A 23550-nucleotide genomic window follows, 5' to 3' on the forward strand; every position below is an offset into this window, starting at 1 on the left:
GTCTTTGAATGGGTGATAGTATAAAGGGTTTTATTTGTCATATGGTACACACATCTGCATATAAATAAGAAAATATGTAATGACTGATCTTTTTCAGGGGAAAGAAATTGAACTTGCTTTTTCATGTTGTATCAGCAGTACAGTAGCTGACCAGTGATACAGCTGTGATCTGTAGCTGATTTTAATATATGAAACAAGGAGTCAATATCCAATAAATACAAATGTAACATAAAAAATTAAAATGTCTCTACAAGTGTCTTTTTAATGATCTACAATACAATGTCCATGGCTTAGAAATAACCCTTTTCCCCCAATTTCACAGTTGCCTGATCATTTTATCCACTCTTACTCACTTTAGTACTGGAATTTATAAAAAAAAAAAAAAAAAAGAAAAAAAAGAAAGAAAATGTTTATTTGTTTTAGGCTTCAAATAGGCATTAAAATAGGGGGGGGGGGGGGAGCTCTGGTACTATTGGAATGAAACTTTGCAAGTAAGTAAATATTCAAAACAAAAGACTACTTGAGTCAACAGTTTCATTTTTTTCACTTAGTAATAGTATCAACGGTAATGGTGGTGGTGGTCATCCTGATAGCCCTCTTCGTATCCGTGGTGGTAACCATACCCCCCATATTCGTCTTCAGGGCACCTCATGCCCAGTGACTGCTGAATGGCCATTTCTTGACGGCGGAGCTGCATCGAGTCTAGAAGGTCGTAGATGATGGCCATAGACCCCATTGGAGACGGGTACCAGGATTTAACATTTCCATCTTTCCCCACTAGCAGCATTGAGAAATATTCAGGACTTATCTGGAAGTAGTTCCTGATGTCCTTCACCAGGGAGAGTGAAAGTCCTTCTCGATCCACAGTAGCACTACCTATAAACACAGACAGGACAACAGATTTCAGAATGATACTCGTGGTGGTATTTAGACCTGGGGTCAATTACAGTTGTCATTATGTCATTTGTAATTAATTGCAATTACAATATAATTGTAGTTGAATGGTGGCACTGCTGCACAATTGTAGATGTAATTATACCTTATAATTCATGAAATGTTAGCCTTAGGGTGAAATTCAGGGGGTTGTAGCTGGGCAGCTTAATTAATTAACGTCTATCATCGTTAACCTCCTATTTAAACCCTAATCTCACACTCCTTCTCTGTCTAGTGTTTTGCTTTCTTGCATACGCTGCAACCTGTTCTCTGCATAAAATTTAAAACTCTTAATTTGCAGCATGAACCAACTCCAGTTCAGATCAGGAAACCTCTCTGCTGGATTCTCAACAATATCTAATTCATTTCTCCGATGGAAACTCAATTTTAGCAGGTCCTCTTTCATTGCGAAAGTCATGTATTTTCAAATCAGGATCAATTTTACTTCAGAAATTAATATTTCATTTGATGTGAGACACATGTCGGATATGGAAACCATGTCATATTATTATCAACGTTTCAGTTATGGCGCCCTCCTACCCTGCAATCGACAATACACTCATAGTCTGCTCCTGACCAAATCAATAGGTTTCACAGCAGCCTCAAAGCAACGCAATCTTCATCCTCAGGTTATGCAGTGACCTCAGATCTTCGCATTCTTCATCTCTGCCCGAAGCCAGCCCCATCTTCGGCGACATCTAAATGCCTTAACACTCAAAGACCAATATCCACATTCAGCAGATCTCTGCGTTCTGCAGCAGGCCACTACAGATGGCAGTTCACCATTCGCTAGTACATATAACTGCTTCAGCAGAGCTCTACTTTCTACAGCTGGGCCACTGCACGCTACTGACAGCAAGCACTCCATCTACTTCCTCAGAACTCTGCACTGCTCTGCAGATCCTGCCCTCTACTCTTAATCGCTCCTTACTACAACAGATCTCGGCTCCCTCTTCAGATCTGCTCACTGTTGCAGCAGGTAAAAGTTGCTTTAGTTTACCGCTTAAATCTACAGCTGTCCTCCTCCTGAGCTTCCAACGCTCCAGCTTGCCTCCAATACTCAGATTGTGGCAGCCATTTCTGCTTGACTTCCTCAGCAATCTAGTTATATGTCCGCTCATCCTTTCAAATACTGCAAACATTAATACATGGTGAGAGATGTGGTACGAGACTGGAAATCTGTCTTGATTAGAGTTCCACTATTAGTAGAATGAAACCCAAATCTCTGAATGTGAGTTCACCTTTTCCATTCCATGTAGCAAACCGCTGATCAATCCCGTATTAACTAACACATAGGATGGTCTCACCACTCTCACCCCCAAACCGGCTTTCTCCCCAATCATTTCAGATCAAGCAGGTACTTCCTCAGCCAGAGCCAACATCGATCTCCGTCCGATCGAGAAGCAAGGGGCGCTGGTCCTCTGCAGCAGTTGATTCATACATCCGTTCATCCCCTACCAACTTAGCAATAGTCACCAAAGACTAGCTAGCATGCCCAGAGTGGGGGCTACCTGACTGCCAGGGCCACCAGAGGTTTTCCCCTTCTAGGAAGGTTTTTTTTTCCTCTCCACTGAGCGGCAGGTAATCATATAACCATACCACACTAACACTATTTTAAGCTCTCTAGTTTGTCTCATATGTCCCTTCCTTTCCCATCTTTTCCAGCTGTTTCTTTTATGTTATGCACTGGTCCGACTATTGTTTATTTCACGGTGAGGGTCTCTGCGGGGAGCCAGGGTCCATCTTTTGGGGGGGTAAATGCGGATTCACTCCCCCGACCTCAGGTTGCTATGATACCTTGACCTCACTCTAGGGGGGTTCTCACTGAGTGAGTCAGAGGGGACCCCCGGCCACACTATTCTTTCACAGCTCATGCGCTTTTTCTACCTCACCATGTGAGGCGCTGTCCTTCCTGCGCTAGGGACGTGGCCCGCTTTACACTCTCAGTGCCCAGTCCCAGACTAACCCATCTTTCTGTTGCAGGAGCTTTTTCCCGGCTTTGGAGGACCTCACCTCACCTCATGCAGCACCAGACCAGTCAAGGAATCATTTTCTATTCTCCTTTCAACCCTACGATCGGGCTATGCCTATCACCCCGAGAGGCGCCTCTGTCGAGCAGAGCAACTTTTATATGTTTTCAGATCCTCAGGAACAATACCTTCGACCAAGCTCAATCCTCAGCAAAAAGGAGAGCTCATTGGTCTGGATCTCTTTCTATCCTAATTTAACCGGGGCCCTATCTGGCCCATCTAAGCTTGGGATCAAGCCTCTATCCTTGGCCGAGCATCACTCGCTCGGCCCGTCTTACTAACAGCTCATTTCTGTTTCCTCTGCTCTATCCTTACAACCCAGCGGACACCCCGTGAATTACAGTTCATTTACACACCTTTTCAAGCTTAATCATTCACAGTTCCATGTTGTGTTTTACAGAGCAATCATCCTCGGATTTACAACCACTTTTAGTAACTCCATTTGTTTAAAAAATAAAAGTTATATACAGTGAAGTCTCGTTAAAACAAACTTGGATTAGACTAATTTCCTGATAGTACGAATTCAGGCTAAATTTATCAGTCGCTTATTGTAAATTACTTCTTAAAACACTAAATAATTTAACAGAAATTTCCTGTTAGTGCAAATTATTTTGCTGCCCTTCCAGGAAAGAAAAATGTGAATAAAATGAAACACCCTTTTTCGAACAGCTGAGTGTAAAGGATATTGGGGAATGTATTAACTTGCATCCACATTAGCGCCTCTGTACAGTATTTAAGTGCTGTATGGGGACTACTTATCCTATGATGCATCTCGAGTTGCCATAGTGCTCCTGCAAAAACTTGCACTACCCATGCGTACAAGAAAAAGAAAGATGCTGTAGATTTCAATATTCCCACGACCAATTTGGCAACCATTATAAAAAACAAACAGGATACAATAATACAGGCTCATGAACAGCAAACTGTTCATAAGCCGTATTTTCAATAAAATGCACAGTGCTTTTAAATGTATAATACTTTTCATTGTTCTGTAATTGAAAATGTATTTCAGTGTTAATGTAACTTCAAATAAAACTGACAGTACATCTGGCTTCCTGATAATACAAATTACTGATGACACATTTTTTACTGGTGCCTTGAAATTCACGAGAAATGACTGTAGTATGTTTCTATATTTGTACCTGTGAATATTGATTGGTTATCTAGAATAAATAAATTAAACATGTTAATCTGTGTAGCTGTTTATGTTATTTTTTATTATAATTGTGATTACTGCAGCATAATTGCCACTGCAATTCTAACAGAACAAAATAGTGTAATTGAAATTTCAGCAAACAGTGCTGCTGTAATTTTAATTATAATTACAATTGACCCCAGGTATTGCACAGAAAGCTATACTGAACTGAAACCCCTTTAAATGCTGTTATGTTTAACTGCAATATCCCTAAAAGCAGTCTGACCAGAAAAATGTACAGCAGAGTAGCAATGTCCTGCAAGGTTTTACACAGATCAGTGACAGAAAACAAATCTAACATGCATACCACGCATTCCTTCCCTAGAAACTGTATTACGGCTTGCACCTAATTTGGGGTTGGACTGTTCCCTGATTCCAGTCTTGATACAACATGGTATAGACTCCACAAGGTGCTGGAACGTGTCTTAAGGAATGTTAATCCATTCAGTCGTTAATATTTCTTGAAATCATGATCCTTTTTATTCGTCTTTTTCCCTGTCCATCATACATATTGATTCCAACAAAGATCCTGTGTGATGTTTGGACACTGCAGAGCAGCCCAATACTGCGGATGAACTGGTTTTTCTTTCTTCTAAAAAATACCATTCCATGTTTTATTTGGCTGGTTTAACTTCAAACACATGGTAATGCACTACATTGCACAATATCAATGCAAATACCATTTCCATCAGCCGGAAACCAAATCCCACCCCCTGCCAACCGATGTGTGAGTACAAACGAAAATGTCTTCTGATATTCCAGTGGCTTTGCCCTGCAGTAGATGAATACCCTCTCAATCTCACTTTTTCTGTGTGTCTCTGCTCTTGTGATTTCACAGACTCCCAGGGTCAATTGCAGCGTACCAAATTTAGTCCACTTGATGTGTCTAACTTGTGGATTAAACAGGTTTAGTCAACTTGGTTGGACTAAAGTTAGTACACCGTCTAATCCTGACTGCAGCGTACCAGAAGTTAATCATCACAGGTGGATCATCCACTAAATCAGACTAAACAAGTCTGATTTGAGATTATCCTGTTCAAGTGGATTAATTTAGTACTGTGAAGGATGACTAACTTAGTACGCTTGCTCGTCCTAAGCATTTACTGCGTACATTTTTTGCAGAGACATTTTTCCTCTGAAATGACTAGTACATCTGAAAACTTTATTCCATACATTTCTTATGTCCATCACGTTCGGGCAGTCAGATCCGTGAGAATAAAGTCTTGCACAATATATATATATAGCATCTACATTTAAAAAACACTTTTTAATCATGTACTTTAAAACTGTTTTCAATTTAACGCAATACAATTTCAGTTGATATGCTTTAACTATAAACAACTAATGGTCCATTATCACGCAATTAAACTTTTCTGTGCCTATGCAGCAGTTGGCAGCTTAAATGCAAGTGTGATCTGCAGGGTTCACCCCAGGCCTTTTCAGCTGGGCAGGCTGTCTGGCAAAGTGGCCAGGCCGCCCAGCTGAAAAAACCCGATCCGCCCGTCTTGCAGATGCTACTGTGCCTTTAAGAAGAAGGACTGATTGCGCTTCTAGCAGACTAGATCACTTGCATGTTGCTGGGTGAAAAAAAAAAATCTTGGAACCACATGACAGCTGTGTTATGTCTTGACACAACATTTAACCAGTCAGAGAGTTTAAGGGGCGGGTTTTCTGTGTTAAGCACTTCGGCGCAATCCACCACCTAATACTATATTTGCGCCAGCTACTTTATTAAAAAAATATTATTTTGGGGTATTATCATTAAGTCAATTTTTTGTCTATTATTGTACTGCAAGGTGATATATAGTACATAAGCTATACATATGCACCAAAAAAAAAAAGCGTATTCCTTTTGTTGTGATATCGTAACAATATGTATCCAGGTGCTTGTGAGAGATTGGGGGTTCATTTATAGAGGCTGTACGCCTTTAAGAAGAAAGGCGTGATGGGATATCAGCTGTTGTCAGCTGACATACAAATGCTTAAGTGCAGAGGTGCTGGATTATTATGGTTTCATGCAACAGTTATGATGGTGAACAAACATGTGTGAGTAGTGTTGTGTTAAAAAATGGTTAAAATGAACAGCTGCATTCAAAAAATGTAGAACAGCGAAAAACAAAAATAGACATGTATTAACAAAATGCCCTGAATACTTAACAAATAAAACAATTTAAATGAAGCAATAAGCTCAGTAATTAAACTAAAAAGGAAGTGCAAAGGTTACCGTTTTTTTTTTTTTTTTTTTGTGAACTCCAATAAACCTACGTTATCATTCCCGAGTCAAATCGTAGAGTGCATAAATAAGCACGGTAATTTACCATAAAAAAATATATATATATATGAAAAAGAATAAGCTTCTGGCTATAAACTTGTTCCACTTGTTCCGTTCAGTTAAACCAATTACCGGGATCATCTGCTTGATACGCTGCAATCAGGATTAAGTTAGTACAGATTTGCAGGATTTATTAGTACGCTTGCTGTTGACTAAATCACTGGTACGCTGCAATTGACCGCTGGTGTTTATTTCTGTAGAAATAACACAAAATGTCCTTGAACTTTTAATGTCAGTTTGACCACATTTACATTTACATTACAGACTGTTTTGTTGGGTTAACCTTAGTCCAGCTGTGTCAATACAAAAAAAGAGAGTTTTGCTATTTTCCACAGCAGCTGGGTAAATAGTTACTTCTTTAGACATGGACAAAAATATTTTTCCAAAGCTTTCTTTTTTTATATAAAAATGATTTGACCTAATGTGACTCATGAAAACCATAGAGCTTGGAGGCTTAGATTCTGTCACTTCAAGCAGCTGACAGTATGAGCATTCATGCTGTTGTTATCAGCACAGTTAAAATCAGATAGGTGACTACTTTACTAAAACAATCAGCACAAATGACAGAAATGCTAAGTTGTGCTAAATTGTTAAACTCTGTAGTGAACTATAATAACTACTGTAAATACAGCATAGTACTGTATAATAACCTCCTTGCAATATTTAACTCATGCTTGTCTGGTCTTCAACAACAATGTTGAATGGAGCTTATAAACATAGGTTTTTGGTTGGTAGTAACAAACTAAACAGGTCTAGTGTTGTTCTGTGATCTACAACACAATGTGAAATTGTTGTTAGCAGCAGGTTAACAATACTTGTTTCCAGAGGGGTCATTGATTGAAGTGCACCAAAATTGTTGTTAGCAGCAGGTTAACAATACTTGTTTCCAGAGGGGTCATTGATTGATGTGCACCAAAATTGTTGTTAGCAGCAGGTTAACAATACTTGTTTCCAGAGGGGTCATTGATTGAAGTGCACCAGTAACATTACCGTTAATAGGAAATAATTCCAAAACTCCCCCAGCCTCAAGGTCCACACCAACCAACTTCAGAACAGCTATGTGTCGCAGACCTGGGAAAATGGAAAAAAAGGTTACTATTCATATTAACAATGAGGCTATTATTAATTAGAAGTATAAACTAAAAAACAATTGACGCTTCCAGTTGCTTTGGTCCCTTGGAAATAGTAAGGTCCAGACAGAATTCTGTCATACAGCCAGGGCAGCAGCTTACACGGTGTTGATTCAGACAGACAGGGAGGTTTTAACAAACATTTAAATGTAACATTGATGATATGTATGGTATGTACAGTAGATTCAGTAGTAAAACTTAACACGTGTATGTCAGTGATATACATCCCCCGCCACAGCTGTAAGTACAAGGGCCATCAGAAACATGAAAAAGTAAGATCACTAAGGCCTATATCCACTGTATGCACATGTGAAAATGTAAGGGATATTTTGGAATGCAATGTTGTTGTTTTTGGTGTTCTAAAGATATAGCTATAGATATATAGTGAGAGATAGTGTAGTTATCTAACCCCTTGCACAATTAAAATCAATAGAAGCTTCAGAACGTGAGCTCATAGTGCAAGATTATGAGGACCTTCTGTCTGTGTGTCCACTCTTTTGAACAAGATGTGACATTACATTTAGAAATAAAGAAATGAATGTGCTGATTGGCATTTATTACCAAGTCATTAACAAATCATATATAAGTTAACCTAAAAAGTAACATTTTATATTTCTTACTGTACCATTACAGAGGGAAAAGACGCAAACGTTAAGACTACAGTATTCACTCTCATGGTCCAAATATATAAAACTGGGTTTACAGTATCTATGAAAACCATGCCCTGAGGAATGCTCTTTACCCACACTAAAAGCTGCCCCTCCAGTACTGAGTGTTCCTCATAAACAGTTCTGTGTTACCTCATACATACACCCAGTTTTATTGGCGCTCTTACAAATCAAGATATCTAATTATGGGCCCCCTTAATGCCTGCTCTCAGTTCACAAACATGCTTTTCATTAAAGTAAAACAAGGTCCAGGTCTGGTTAATGGAAACATTTATTAACTGATTTCTAATGTATTTTAATTATGCCCCTCGGCTCTCTGCATAATGATGGCTGGATGCAGTGGTTAAAGTGGAAATCTGGAGCTGAGGGGGCCCAGTGTTTAACCCCGGAATTTGTTCTTGATAATTTTTTCACATAAGGGTTTTCCTTGTTTTGGTCTTTCAGATGTAGTCAATCTAATATGGCAGATGGAATTGTAGTTCATTTATTATTATTTTTTTTTAATTTAGAGAGACCAATTATTTATATATTTTTTTCCCCCCAATTTGAAATGTCAAATTATGTTTTTTTCTCCTCACCGCAGCAAATCGCCAGACAGCACGGACGTTCTGAGGGCATGTGAGCGTCCTTCGATCTCACAAGCTTAAAGCCTGAATCGCTTTTATTATTTTTTATCCCAGTTCACCGCTGCAACCCCCCAGCGACTTGGGAAACGGAGGCTGAAACATGCTCTTACTAATACATTATTTCCATGCATAATCATATGCTCCATATTGCAGTTCCTCCACAAACTTTCAATTACCCTATAATATTGTGATCTAGGGTGTATTTCCCAGACATTCTGTAACACAAGGTACCATTGTTGTGTAAGATTTTTACATGGCCACTCATTGTATAACAATTACTTGTTGTGATGTACGGCTATGTTCTGGGTGGAACATGGTTTGGTTGTGGTGCCATATGTCTGTAAATGGATAATCATGATAAACCAGGGCTGACTCATGGATATGTGGAGGTTGTGTGCTAAAGATTTTAGATGACTAGTCATTTAGTCAAGGAGCCCTGAATCTATTTTTTTTCCCTATCTCTGTTAAGTTTACCAGAAAAATATTAGTCAAAAAATATAAGTTAAGGTTAAAAGCGGAATTGTTTTCTGACAGTTTAAGTTTCTCGTAAATACCTAAAGCACTAAAAAAGTACAGCTTTAATAAACGTGTTTAGTTCACTAAAAATTACAAAAGATGGCTGGTTTGAGAATGATGTTCTTTACATTTTAGCCAGCTACTCCTGAATGTAATTATAGATGCCAGAAGGAATTATAGTGTGCTAAATTTCCATTCACTGAACTGTTCCAGGCTTGCTATTTATAATGACTTACTTCTGGAAAAAGGTAGGAACACAAATATATGGATAAGAAAAACCTTTAATTCTACAAAACTAGTAAGAAACCACTGAGGTATTGTAAATGTAGAATGTAGTTGTTGATACATAAGATGTTGGAGCAATTGCAAAAAGAAAAAGTGCAAAGGAACATTTTCAGTAAGGAATAAAACACGTGGAACAGAATACAACTATCAGGAAACAACTTAGTTACAGGAAAGAGACGTTCAGTTATTGTTCCTGCTAAATTTCAGCCCTTTAATAATTGTATTCTCTTTGCTTTTACTTAAAAATATTGTTTTTTGAGTTTTTTCCAACAAGTTTTTTTTCCCTTTTTCGAGTGGTGGATGCTTTGCACTGAAGCCAAACCTTAGAAAACCCAATCCAAATTACAATAAAAGTAAAAGATTTTGTGTTGAAATGTACAAAGGAGTGCCTATTGTATTTATTCAGACACAACAGTGGGATGTTTATTTAACTTTTCTGAATTGATCAAAATATGTACCCAGAACTCACCCAGGTTGCAGGCCTGGCTAGTCAAGGCGTAAAGCTGCTGCTGGTAGGCCCATTCTTCATCATTTGGTGCAGATATAAGAAACAGCCTCCGTCTCCAGCGGAACCTGCAGGCAATGGACCAAGTCCAATTAGGTGTCAAGAGATTATCGGCTAATCTTTCTTAGTGGAACTGTTCCTTGTGTTCTGAGTGAACGATTGTTCGGATGTGGTGCCGTATACCAAGCAAAACTTGGCGCCGCAAACATTATGTGGCACCAGTCAAATATAAAAAAAGTATGGTATGTCTAATTTGGACCTGCGGTATGTGATGTATGTAAGTATGTGGGAATGAGGGAAAAGGCTGCTGGGTTTGCCCTTATAAAAGTTTACAGCTATAAACTGTAGTAAAGGTGTATAAAGTGTAGCTATAGCAAAAGATAAATAAATAAAAAAAATAGTTTCCCAAGTACATCCATGAAGGTTGCAGCATCACCTTGGGGATCAGCATTAGCAACTACACTCCACAGCACAAGAAGACCACAGATAGAAAGGTCCTTCAACAGTACATTTTGTTATAACTACAGTATATGCAGCAATACCAGTAAGCAAAGGCTTGCAATTTCCGTAACTTGTTAACTCAACTACATACTTGAACTGGCTCTGGCTTTCCACAAACATATTGCTACATTGTCCTACACATTCTTCAGAGGAGTTTGTGGAATATTTGGTCCCCTGTGGCTAGCCTAGAAGACTGCTGCACATACACAAAGGCTGAGTCATGTGATCGAGTTCTTACTGGTTCAAATCCCAGCTGCGATGAGTTGCCGGTCTTGAATGGGGACCAATAGGGAGCGCAACACTGGAGTTTGACAACCTCCCACAGCAACCCCTAATGGTCAGGGGCCCCGCGAGGCCAGACAGTCATATTTCCAATAGGAATGCTAACTATACTGTACAGCCTACATGAATGAATATTGAACATCTGCTATTGGTGAGCAATGGGTGGTTTTGACACCAGGAAGGGAGTGAATTGCAAAGACTAAGAAAGAGTGCCTGGATCTAGACTAACACAAGGGCCAGCGGATGTAACCAGTGTTTTTTCCCTATATGAGTCATATGAACAATTTTCTAGTCTGTAGTCTGCAATAACACACATGACTATTAAAGTGTTTTAAAAGTCTCCTGCAATGTTTAGTCAAAATTTTCAGCCAATGAGACACTATGTTATGTTATCCACCTCACAGCATCCATTTAAATGGTTGTTGGGATTTTTATTATAAATAGGGTTTCTGATTTTAGGTTTTAACAAATAAACACACATGAAACTGGTGTGGAGAATACTACTTATATTGTGTTCACTTAGTCTTGTTCACAGTTCAGTTTTTGGTGCACACTGTGGTTCCTTTCTGTGCTATTATTTGATGTGAGAAGTTTCCTCTACGCATCAAAACTCTAAAACGGTACTTTTGGGCAATAGCCGTAATAATGGGTAAAAAAAAAACTGTAAAATTGTTGACAAACACAGAATGAATCTACCAAAAGCCAGAAAACCTCCAAAACAAAAACACAGAAAATGTGAAACAATAAACAAAGCCCTAACCATACAATGATAATTAGCACAACTACTGGGTATGATGTATAAATGAAAATGACAACATTTCCATTAGAATGAATACCGAGCCTAGAATTATTATGACATCTGGAATTCAGAGAAGGCATTTTCTCATTGGGACAATGGTGTGAAAAGGTGTTCAACTGGCAAAAAACAAAAATGGAACAGAGCTTTTTAAGAATTTGATCTTTGTTTTATAAATGAAATACAGATTATATTCATGAAACTTTTTCCATGTTGTTAGTCACAATTGTATTTCTTCTCTCCTTCAGCTGAAAACAGGAAAAGCTGGTCATGGAAAGACGTGATCAATTCTACCTTGACAAAAAGTTTTCCAGGGAGCGGGGTCGGTCTTCCTTCTTACACGATATCCCCTCTTTCTTCTGTCTTTCCATTTCCTTGATGCGCGATTGAAAAATATCAATGTAATCAAACACTGCCTTCATTGCAATGGGCACTTCGTAGTATTGCTGTGAAGACAGACACAGAACTTTAAAAGTGGGCCATAATACAGTCTAGGCCTCCACATAAGTGCACTGCCCTATACATATGAAATAAATGGCAGTACTGTAATAGAAGAGAGTGCTGTATTTTATTTAGCTATGCAGAGACCTCACACACAAGCACCTCCTCACATGCTTGTCCATCAGCACCTGTGGCAAATGCTTCTGACGTAGTTGTTGGCGCTTTATACTCTTCATGTCTTAAGAATGAGAACCTGGTATAATACATTTTGATGTCATAAACATGTAATCTTTTGGGGGAGCAGCTTTAACTAATGAAGGAAACAAATATATAAAGAAATAAAAAAAGTTGTAAAATTGGGACCATTATTTTCTATTTTATACCACTAGATGTCAGCAGAACGTAATGAATGAAAATGAATGGTGTATTGCGTGCCTGACTTGTGAGACTTGTGATATATAACATTACCTACTTAAAACATGTGTGAGCCAATATAGAAAAAAAAATCTCTGTATTGAACTAGCAGATTGCAGTACCACACGCAACTAAAGCAGTTGATTCCCCTCTACTGTACTGTGTTAAATGTCTCTGGTGTTTTACAGCACTGAAATGTATTAACAGAATAGTCAGGGCCCTATTGTGAAAATCTGAATGACAGAGGACCTAAATATACACGTTTAGAGAAGTTGATTTTCATTTACTTGGTTTACAAAGGGCACTATTTCCTTGTGTGATGAAAATAAATCATCTTAGCATCATGCAAATCTCCCCTTATAAAAGTTGACTGTGGTATTCCACAGTGAAAGCAAAGCAAAGTGTAGTAAAGCAGAGTGAAATAATAGTGAAAGTAAATAACAAATATATACGTTAAAGCAATGGAACAGCCACAGTAAATGCCTAGTATAAGCATGGAAAAGCAGGGTAATAGCACATTTCTGTCTGTAAAAAATATTTTACATTAAAATCCAGTACCAATATTTACATTCAAAGCCATTATAGCATTAACTGCAAAAGAATTAACGTTGCTAAGGCAGTTTGCGTATACAGGCACCTGCGTAATGCCGTAACGGTATTTTCTAAGGAAGTTGATCAGTCTTGCTTAAAATAAAATAACTTCCTATGTTTCCTGCCCACTCCTTAATGTACATCTGATGAAACTCAATTTAGTCTGATTAACCTCACACTTACTTTAAGCTGATGCTCAGTGCATGGGTAGTGAGAGGAATCAGGACTAAACACTACTACTACATTACAAACCACAAATTTATTATTATTATTATTTATTTCTTAGCAGACGCCCTTATCCAGGGCGACTTACAATTGTTACAAGATATCACATTATTTTTACATACAATTACATTATTTTTATCATACAATTACCCATTTATACAGTTGGGTTTTTACTGGAGCAATCTAGGTAAAGTACCTTGCTCAAGGGTACAGCAGCAGTGTCCCCCCACTGGGGATTGAACCCACAACCCTCCAGTCAAGAGTCCAGAGCCCTAACCACTTCTCCACACTGCTGCCCAGGGCAAGGCTGAGCTTGTGGGATTGACAGCATGGCGCCGTATAGGACCTGGTTGGGATTCTCTACCTAAATATAGGTTAGAGAACCCTTAAAAAATGTGCGCAGTAATGTTTTAGTTTTTTTCCATACTTTTCTCATGCTTATACACTGCATTTTCTACAGTTTATAATGATTCAACATGTTTTTTACATGTGACATCATATTTCTCTGGGCCTACAGTGCTCTCAGCCCTTCACTGTGCTTTCACAATTATATTTACTACACTTTTTTTCATAAAGGAAGACTGGTGCCACTATAAGAGACAGGGCAGCATGGTTTGGGACAAACAGGAAAGAAGGACTGTGAAGTTCCTGCTCTTCCTTTAATAAAGGCCATACTAAAATAATAATACAAAAAAGTTTATTTCTCCTGGTCCTGGACTTTCTCTGTGTTTATTTTTACATCCTCAGCTGAACACTTCAATATCTTAAGAAATTCATCAGGGACTGAAATTGAAATACTGAATGTTGCAAGAGGTTCTGTGTAGTTTCGAAGAACAGCATGGCAAAGGTTGAAATTGTATTCATAATCAACCAAGAAGGTCAAGTAACTTCAATACATAACTTCAGAAAAGACTGGCTCGTCTCTACAGGCAAGAAAAACAATATATTTATAAATAATTGTAAGATGATAAAGACGTAATAACACTTCTCAGGAATGTGTCCTAGGGGAATTTTGTGTAGCCCCGTACAGCTGAATTTTATCATAACTAAATAAAAACTGTAACATTTCTTTTGCACTTTGTGGTATTTATTTATTTATTTATTTATTTTTAAAGTGTAGGCTTCCACCTGTTTGAATTCACTCCAACAAACTCTGCTCAACTAGCTAAACAAACTGCAATGTAATGTGCTGTTTTATTTTTAATCTTGTGAAAGACAGTTTGTGTAGACCTATTAATACAGTACTATACCCAGAAAACTTACTGGGAAACCACAACATACTTATTAATACACCCTAAAATCCACTTTTATATTGACCCTGAGTATGACCAAAGGCCGGTTGTGGGAGAATGACTATCTGAGGCCTTTGAAAAGGGGATTGAGCACCATTTTCCTGGTATGTTAAAAAAACTAAACAATTATCTGCCTAGAAATCATGGGTGTCAAACTCCAGTCCTCGAGCGCCGCAGGGTCTTCTGGTTTTCATTCAAGCTCTCAATTAACATAATTGATCTAATTATTTGTTGAATTTGACATATTTAATATTTTAAAATTTACAGTGATGGTTTTAAAAATGCACTTGATTCAAGGTACACTACCTATGAAACATTTTGAGGCCTGAAGAGAAGTGTTAAATGTGTCCAGTTAATCAAATAATTAGACCAATGAAGTAATTGAGAGCTCGGGTGGAACGAAAGCCAGAAGACACTGCGGCCCTCCAGGAAGTGAGGTTGACACCCCTAGATAATAGGTCAGAAGATAGCAGAAGCCTTGGAAAACTGCCACCAGGCTGCGAAGTCTTTCATAAAACACTAGAAAGTAGTATTTAGCCAGATGCCAGATGTCTTTTCAAATCTATTTTCAGTTGTTTTATGTTGACGGTTTCATGTTTTGGGGTTATAAATATACTTAGGGTTTGACGTTTTGGGGTTTTATTTTTGATCATATGACATCCCTTTAAACTTATTTTTAGCCGATTATTTTTCCTAATTCAACTCAGAAAAAGATGTTAATTACAAAACAATGTCACTTGTTTTTACCTTCATATTTAAACTGAGCTGGATTCTGTTTCGCTTAATTTATATTTCAAACAGATGTGACAAACTTACACGAATTGCTCATCACTGATTCTAATTGCATTTCATTCTTACAGCTGCTTACTTTATCACTGTGCTTTTGTTATTTTCACTCGTTTAACAGAGTTGACCAGACAGATTTTCTTTTCAGCATAAAATACCCAGCACGGAGTAGCAAGTCCATCATTTAAAATCCGCTTGATTTGTAGCAAAGAAAAAAATAATCTTAAACCCAGTAATGAGTTTATATATAAACCTATATGCATGTCTATTCTCATGGCAAAACTACATAGGGACCTCCATCAGATCATTTATTTAATCTGTTTTTCATCATTCTACCGCACTGTACCATACAGTGAGCTCTTTGTTTCAGACCATCTGTTAACATATAAGCTACATATCTACAGTGGCTACATTTGCCAAGTATCAAATGCTTCAATAAAGCCCAGTCTGTACACAAAGACCACCTGTCTCAAAAGCCAGGTGGTAGTGAAGGTGATAGTCTACTACTGTATCTTGCCAGTGAAACTCCAATTTGACTCAAAGGTTTTACATAGAACTGCAAGAGACAGGAATCTGATTACAGTAGTGGCTTTATACTCAATAGTTTCTAAACTTAGTAATCTGCATCATGTCAAATGGTTCCTTTTAGCCTCTAACAGTGAAAAAACATAAATGCACTCATAGTAGGTTTTTAATCAAACTGATTATTAACAATGGTACAAGTATTTTTATATTATACTACAAGGGGATTCTCGCTTCCCTTCACGTCAATGAATCAGAGCAGTAGGGTTATCTGGCTATAAACCAAATGTTCTCCTCTACTTAGCTGATGACGAGAACCTTGGAATGATTAACAAAAAAAAAAAAAGAAACTCTAACTGCTCCGGTTTCCATCTATTTGGAAGTCATGTTATTGCTTTCCAATACTTTTTTACATTATGCAATACTTTTCTTGCATTATATATATATATATATATATATATATATATATATATACATATATATATATATGAATCTGTTTGTTATCCTATTGTAAGTGTTCCTCTTAACCATCATGTATTACTGTTTCAGCACTTCTCAATATTGAGCATGTTTTATTAAAGTCACCAGCATATTTGACCTTTGGTGTAGTCTCTGAGCAAGCCTGAGCAAAGCGGCATTTGTGTAATAGTCAGGTATACCCAAGTGCACCCCTAAAGGTAATTTTTATTCTAGCATTATTACACTAATTCCGTCTTGCACAGGCTTGCTCGGAAAGTTATGGATGAACTACCTATGGATGTCTACTCCAAAAAGAATGAAGAATGACAAACAACTTTAGAGATATAGATTTGCAAAAATAACAGAAACAATAACAGAAACAAAGATATGCAGCTACAGTTCAGCATCATGTTCCTCTTTCTGAAACCTGGAATATATGACACACATACATGCACACATCAAATGTGTCTGTTAAAGAGAAGACACTTGCTATTCCACTTAATCGTACAGTCTGTTGAATACACATGGAGGGAAGCCAGCACTAACCTTGACCTTCATGTCGAAGTCAGTCATCACCATGAAGAATTCATTGTAGGTCATGCCGTACTCCTTCCTCAGCTCAATGATGAGGTCCTGATCCAGAAGGTCATCCTCCTTCAAACCCCTCATGGCCTTCTCATTTTCTAATTAAAAAAGCAAATCCATAAATAAACTAATGTAATGTTTCCCTCAAATTCCAGGTCTATTTATTCTATGCTGTTAAACATGACTTGATTCACTTTGACCCACAAAGTCCACAGTAAGTGGACTTTATCTCTCAGTGGTCTTCCCTCACTCCTCTACACTACACAGCAGAGCCATAAGTGAGATTGGAAATGTGATTCTAACCCCAGGATTTAATTATGGCACCACTATCCTTATAGCAGCTTTTAAAAACTGTTCCAAACAGCAAAACAAATAAAAACTGGGATACAGATAACCGAAGCAGTTATCCTAGCTTATTTTTTTTATCATATACTAGCTACTATAAGGATAGCAGAACCATGCTTCAACTTAATCCTGGTGGAAGTTCTACACATAAATTCTGAAAGCTGTGTAAACCTGGAAAACAGGTCCAGTATTGGCTGTAAAACACAACTTAACCCACACTTTAAGGTGAGCTGGGAGTGAAATGCAAAAAACATATTTTTCCATACCAGTAACTGAAAAAAAAATAAGTCAAGTAGACACATTTTGGCTAGTGCCCTTCATCAATAATAAATTATGTGTATTTGCTTATTCAAAAGTTGGAACAAGAAAGACATTACACAATCAAGCAAGAGTGACTGTTTTTATCATTTTAAGTTTGAATGGAGTTGCCCAAAGTTCCGCGCATCTCTTGGTTTAAGTTGCATTTAACAATCTATATGGCCAGACACTACAGTGGATGCTACATTGGAATATAAAATCTGCGAGGAACATCACTGAAAAAATAATTCTGACACCATAGTGGACGGGAATCTTCCGATAGCTCAACTGTAATAAGCCCATGCCTGTTGTATAAATATTTTTCCCTAAAAGCCCATGGCATTGAGCCACCTCATTAGAGACTCCAAACTGAGAGAAGAAAATGTTTTTATTAGAACATTTCTCATCTGCATTCCTCAAGCTATCATCAGTATGTTTGTGTGAACATGTGTGTGTGTGGGGGGGGGGGGGGGGGTTGTGATTGAGACTGGGTATATGTTAACATATGTGATCGCTGACAGTTTTATTGGGTAAAAAAGTGGGGAAAATTCCACCAGAGATTACAAATGTTTTTAGTGCACTCTTATCTAGAGGTAATGCATTTACAGCCAAGGTCAAATAAATGTCTTTAGGAGAAAACTACCCTGGCTTACACTCTATATAAACTTTGTAGGAAATCTGCATTACTTCTTTGACTATACTATATTGTATATTAAATGGACATGGTTTAATATGGACATTGAAAACCAAGTTTTATAAATATAGATGAATAACTGTATTGAATGTACATGCTTTAATGTGGTCATTGCACAATTTTTCACAAATGCTTTACCAGGCCTCCCTATACTTCTTCAGCCTTTACTAAACAATGTACAACACAGATAAAAGACCAAGCCCTTCTAGGAAGTTATCCCAGTTTACTTTGGAAATGTAACAAATATTCAAGTTTAAGGACACAAAAGCAGCAACCCCTGTCTGGCATTGAAAACAGTCATTCTGTCTGTAAACATCTGGCTATCATCAAGTCTTGGATGCCGCTGGTAAAAGGGTTATAAACTTCAGTTGGCTTGTTTGAGAGTCCTTCCCCCATCACCAACAACACCACAGAGTGAGTGGGCATGGTTATGATGTCACCAGGCACCATTAGTCTAGGCTTTTGCCATTGCTTTGACAGCATTAACAGTGTTCGAAACACATGGTCAAAAATCCAATCATTGTGTATACAAAGCTGAAGAGGAGACCAAGACCACTGACAGGTTTAATGGGTAAACAGTAACCAGGGGGGAAAACGTCCATCATATTTTATGATTACGGGCTGGTAGTTACTGCATCTTGAGGAACTGTTTTCATTTGAAAATGTTTTTACTTTGGGCTCATGAATGGCTGCTAATGCAATTTAGCTGCACTATTAAAAAAAACAACAAAAAATAAAACAACTTTTTATTTGATATTCATGAAACTGTTCTAAACCACTGTTGGGTTCTGTAATAGATAAGTAGAAATGTTTCATGAATACCAAATATGATTTTATTATCTAACATTTTTAATCTCCCTAACCCTCAGTTTTAGCTGAAATAATCTCTCACCCAATTGGTAATGGTCGATTTTCATGGTGCTATTGGTCAGACTCCCAAAGATGGTAATGATGGAGATTTTCCTAATGGCCATTTCACATACGTGTTCCAGGTACTCATCTCGCTGCTGTACATACATGTCATTTTCTTCATGGGGCACTGTGATCAGCTGAAGAGAGAGAGAGAGACTTCATTTGAAAATAATAATTTCTTTTCTGATGATTTTGCACATACAGGGGGATCCAAATACACTGCACTGGTACACAGCCGCCCCTAGGAACAAAATGACTTACTTTAGACATCCCTTAGATTAAACACTGCTTTGAAAAGTGAAAATTAACTTCCAACCCTCTCTCAAACAAGAAAAGATTTCCAGAAACTGCACACTTAATTCATCAAAATGATGTATAAAAAACAAAACATTTCTTAAAACAGTCCTATAAGTTTATGAATAGAGCCCTTTGTGCAGATAGCAGCACATATACAAACTGTTACTGAGATTAAAAACTCTGTGGCTGTGTTGTACTTATTACTTACAGGAACAATGTTTATGTGCATTTCAAGAACTTCTGATACTGTATATTTGGAGCAAATGCTATGAGCTTTCTAGCTGGTGGTCATATACTGCCATTTCATATACAGTCTGAATCCTAGATGCCAAGCCACTTACTAACCCTGAAGTGAAGTCATCAAAATGGGATTTAAACAGAAGCAAGAAACAAAACCATGTGGGTGTCTAGTACAGTACTTAGACCTAGAGATTGAAATGAACATAGCAGCTAATGATTGGATAATTAATCTGTTTGATCATAGGACATTTTTCTTTTCTAACCTCCTCCCTCATCAGAAAACAGTATACACGGATGGAAAACCAGTGGAAATGAAGTAAAAAGGGACAAACATTTACCACAGTATTGACTGCAGTTTAATTCCAATTTTGCAGCACTAGAACTACAATGATAACAACTTACATTTGATAACAAATTGGCATGACCCATATCACAAGCAATTAAATATTCATTACTGCAGCCCAGGGTAATGATATGTAATACAAAAAAAAAGGTTCTACTTACAATTAGCCGCCTACGGTTTTCAAAATAATCCAGGAACGTGGCTAAAGTCCCTCTGGGTTCTGGTTGTTTTTTGGAGGGTTTCTGGTAGTCATCTTTCTCGTGGTTTTTGAGTGCTTTTTTCTTGTTCTTCCTGTTGCTTTTGTCTTTGGCCTTCTTTTCAGATTTATCCTTTTTGGACAGCTTTTCTGCTTTCTCAGTCTTCTTTTTCTTCTTTTCAGCTTTGGCGGCTTTGTCATGCTTGCCTTTCCCTTTCTTCTGGGGTTTGTTCTCCACTGCCACCCCCTCCGTGCGGCCGGCAGTGGGCTTCCCTCCTTCGTACTTGTCATCATACTCATTGGTCAGGACCTTGGTGGTGGTCTTCTTCTTGGGGGGCTTGGCTTTGGTTGGCTTGTGTTGAGACGGAGTGACACTGAACTCTTTTTGCCCGTACTCCTTCCTATCCATGCGGTTGGCCCCATTGTGTCCTGTGTAGGCCTTGGTGTAGTACACTGGGGCGGTAGTAGGGTACGAAGGCGTTTTGGGGGGCTTGCCAGCAGTGGTGATGGTCTGCTGTTGCTTATCCTTGCGGTGGTCATATTTGGTGGGTGGGTAATGGATGGGCTCAGTGGAGCCTCCCTCGGTTGAAGGCCGATGCACCTCATGTGTCCAGTGGGGAGTTGTGGGTGCTTTTGTGGGCCTCTGAGTTGTTGCAGGGGAAGTTGTGGTAGTGGTGGTGGCTTTGGTGGTAGTGGTGGTGGGCCTGGTAGTGGTGGGAGGAGTCGTTGTGGTTGTTGTGGTGGTTGTAGTAGGCCTAGTTGTGGTTGTAGTTCTGGTTGTAGTTGTTGTGGTGGCTCTTGTAGTGGTGGTAGTTGGGGCAGCTGTGGTCTGGACTGGCCTTCTTATGATCACATTCTTCCTAATCTCCTTTTTCACTGGGTCCCTTTCCTCCTTGGTGTCTGTTCTGGTTGGGAGTTCAGGGCCTCCCTCACTAGCTTTCCTGTCCCCCCCTGACTCACTGCTTTCCACCACTTGCCCCTCCACCCCGGCTGCTTTGCATTTCTGCACAAAGCCCTTCTGCCTCATTTTCTCAATTTTCCGCATGGGTGACTTGTCAACAACTTCATATATAGCCTCCAGCCTGACCGGGTATGGGTACCTCTCCTCCACCTGCAAGGTTTTACGCAGAAGCACCATCCCAAATTTGCCTTTCTCTAGCTTTAAAAAGTTCATCAGTTTGGGAACGAGGGCTGGGTCCAGAGGCTCCTCATTGATCTTACCTTCGTTGGTAATTCTTCTCACTTTCCCACCCACCTCTCCATCTTCGTGGAACATCACTATCTGCTGCATGTGTCTGTCAGCCAGCTCGCAGTAGACATCCGGCTTCAAGAGACTGGTCATCAGGCGGTAGTAGCCTTCAGAGGCGTGGGGAGCTGAGATGACAATGACTCTGTTCTTGCCTGCGAAACTCGCTAAAAGATTGGGTGAACCGGAACCTGAGGGCACACGTGCCAATCTAGAACGGGATCCGGAGGTGCTCTCATCTTGCACCATGGCCAGCTGGCCAGGGCTCCTCACCTGTGTTACTTTTCTATTTTGCAGCACTCCTCTGGACTGCCCTCTCTTTAGTGGGGTGGCGCTCTCATCTTGCTGCAACATCTCAGCGTCTGATTGTGTGTGCAGGGTAGGGCCTTCCTTGTTGAGCCTGGCTCGCAACAGAGTCTGCTTCCTGAGTCTGGGGTTCCCTCGACTGCCTGAGGAATTGTTCTGAGAACAACACACTGCCCACAGCGCTAGCAGGACGGCTACACCAAGCATAAATGTCCGCATCATTTCACAAACCGATTAAAGTAATATTCAAAAGATTGCAATAAACGGACATAGGTGTTTTTTTTTTTTATATATTATTTTTATTTTACAAGTCTAATATTTAGTGCAAATGATCTCCATTTCTTTCCTTTCTTTTGATGTTCAAATCATAATTATTTTAAGCAATCTCGCAAATGCGTGTGATTAGATTGTATGAATAAAATGCAAACACCAGTAATATTAGTAATTAAATTATGTATTAAACAAACAAAAACTGCAACAGTATGTTACCTGTCCTCCAAAGTAATAAATCATTCTTCCAGTTAGAAAATAAAGACAGCTATTCCAGACTTGTCTATTTTATATGCCAAACGGTGTGTCACATTTTCAATACAGTAATTTGCATTGAATTAAACTCCATATACTGCAAAACTTCTAAATATGAAACAAAATTGCATTGTCTCCAATAACACAGCGCTTCCAAAAGTTTGTTTCAAAACTCAGTTATATTCCAGTGACAGAATTCAAGGTGCAGTCTTTTTCTGTATCCATGGCCACAAAAAAATCCACCTCATGAAAATATGTTGTCCTCTGCTGGGTGACTGTTTTGTGCAATTAATTCAGAGCTGCTAATAATATACTGCCCCTATGTATCGCCTTCAATTCTGCCTTTCTTCTGTTTCCGGATGAGAGAGCTGCAGGTTTTATATATGTCTCCAAAGCTGAAGTAAAACTCGGGAAAGTGAAGTATTTTCCGTCCCTTTTTCTCTGTTTGGATGTGTTCCCAGGAATGTCAGGAAAACCACAGTCCCCCTGCCCGTCCAAGACTAAAACAAGAAAAAGAGAAAGAGAGAGAGAGAGAGAGAGAGAGAGAGAGAGAGAGAGAGAGAGAGAGAGAGAGAGAGAGAGAGCGAGCAGCAGAGCAGAGAGAAAAAAAACGCACTCAACACAGGAGGGAGCACAAAGCTACCTTGAGATATGTTACGGTAACTTGTTTACAACTGGTCTCAAAATACTGGGTGCGCAGAGGTAGGGCTTTGAAACTGTCAGCAGTACGATGCCGATCTATAATCGGTCACATTTACTGGCAACTATCGATTGGAAATATATACATTGTTAACACGGTCAATAAGTATGTACGCAAGTTCAAAGACGCGAGTTTCTTTGGTTCAACTTCAAGACCGCCGACTTAAGGGTTGATAGAGTTCAGTATACATACTGCAGAACATACATTGATTTACCTTGAGACCAACGGCATTTCACGATTGTGTTTCAGTAGGTGCTAATTTTGTTTGTGAGAACGTTCTCTTTCTGTCTGTGGTTAGAGGTCTTTTCACGTAATGTAGCCTACACTTTAGGTAT

At 38.8% G+C, this 23550-nt stretch overlaps 1 protein-coding gene across 1 annotated transcript; it reads right to left on the reverse strand.

Moving 5' to 3' along the window:
* Nucleotides 1-3: 3 nt before the first annotated feature.
* LOC117405597 (coiled-coil domain-containing protein 80-like) lies at nt 4-23032 on the reverse strand. Its single transcript, XM_034008772.3, has 7 exons — nt 20404-23032; nt 19343-19499; nt 17076-17212; nt 12094-12245; nt 10185-10288; nt 7481-7561; nt 4-876 (listed from the first exon to the last, which is right to left on the reverse strand). The coding sequence occupies exons 1-7, from the start codon at nt 22210-22212 to the stop codon at nt 560-562; spliced, it is 2757 nt and encodes a 918-aa protein (XP_033864663.3). The 5' UTR covers nt 22213-23032; the 3' UTR covers nt 4-559.
* Nucleotides 23033-23550: the final 518 nt, after the last annotated feature.

Source organism: Acipenser ruthenus, chromosome 9 (genome assembly GCF_902713425.1).
Source record: "Acipenser ruthenus chromosome 9, fAciRut3.2 maternal haplotype, whole genome shotgun sequence".
NCBI lineage: Eukaryota > Metazoa > Chordata > Actinopteri > Acipenseriformes > Acipenseridae > Acipenser > Acipenser ruthenus.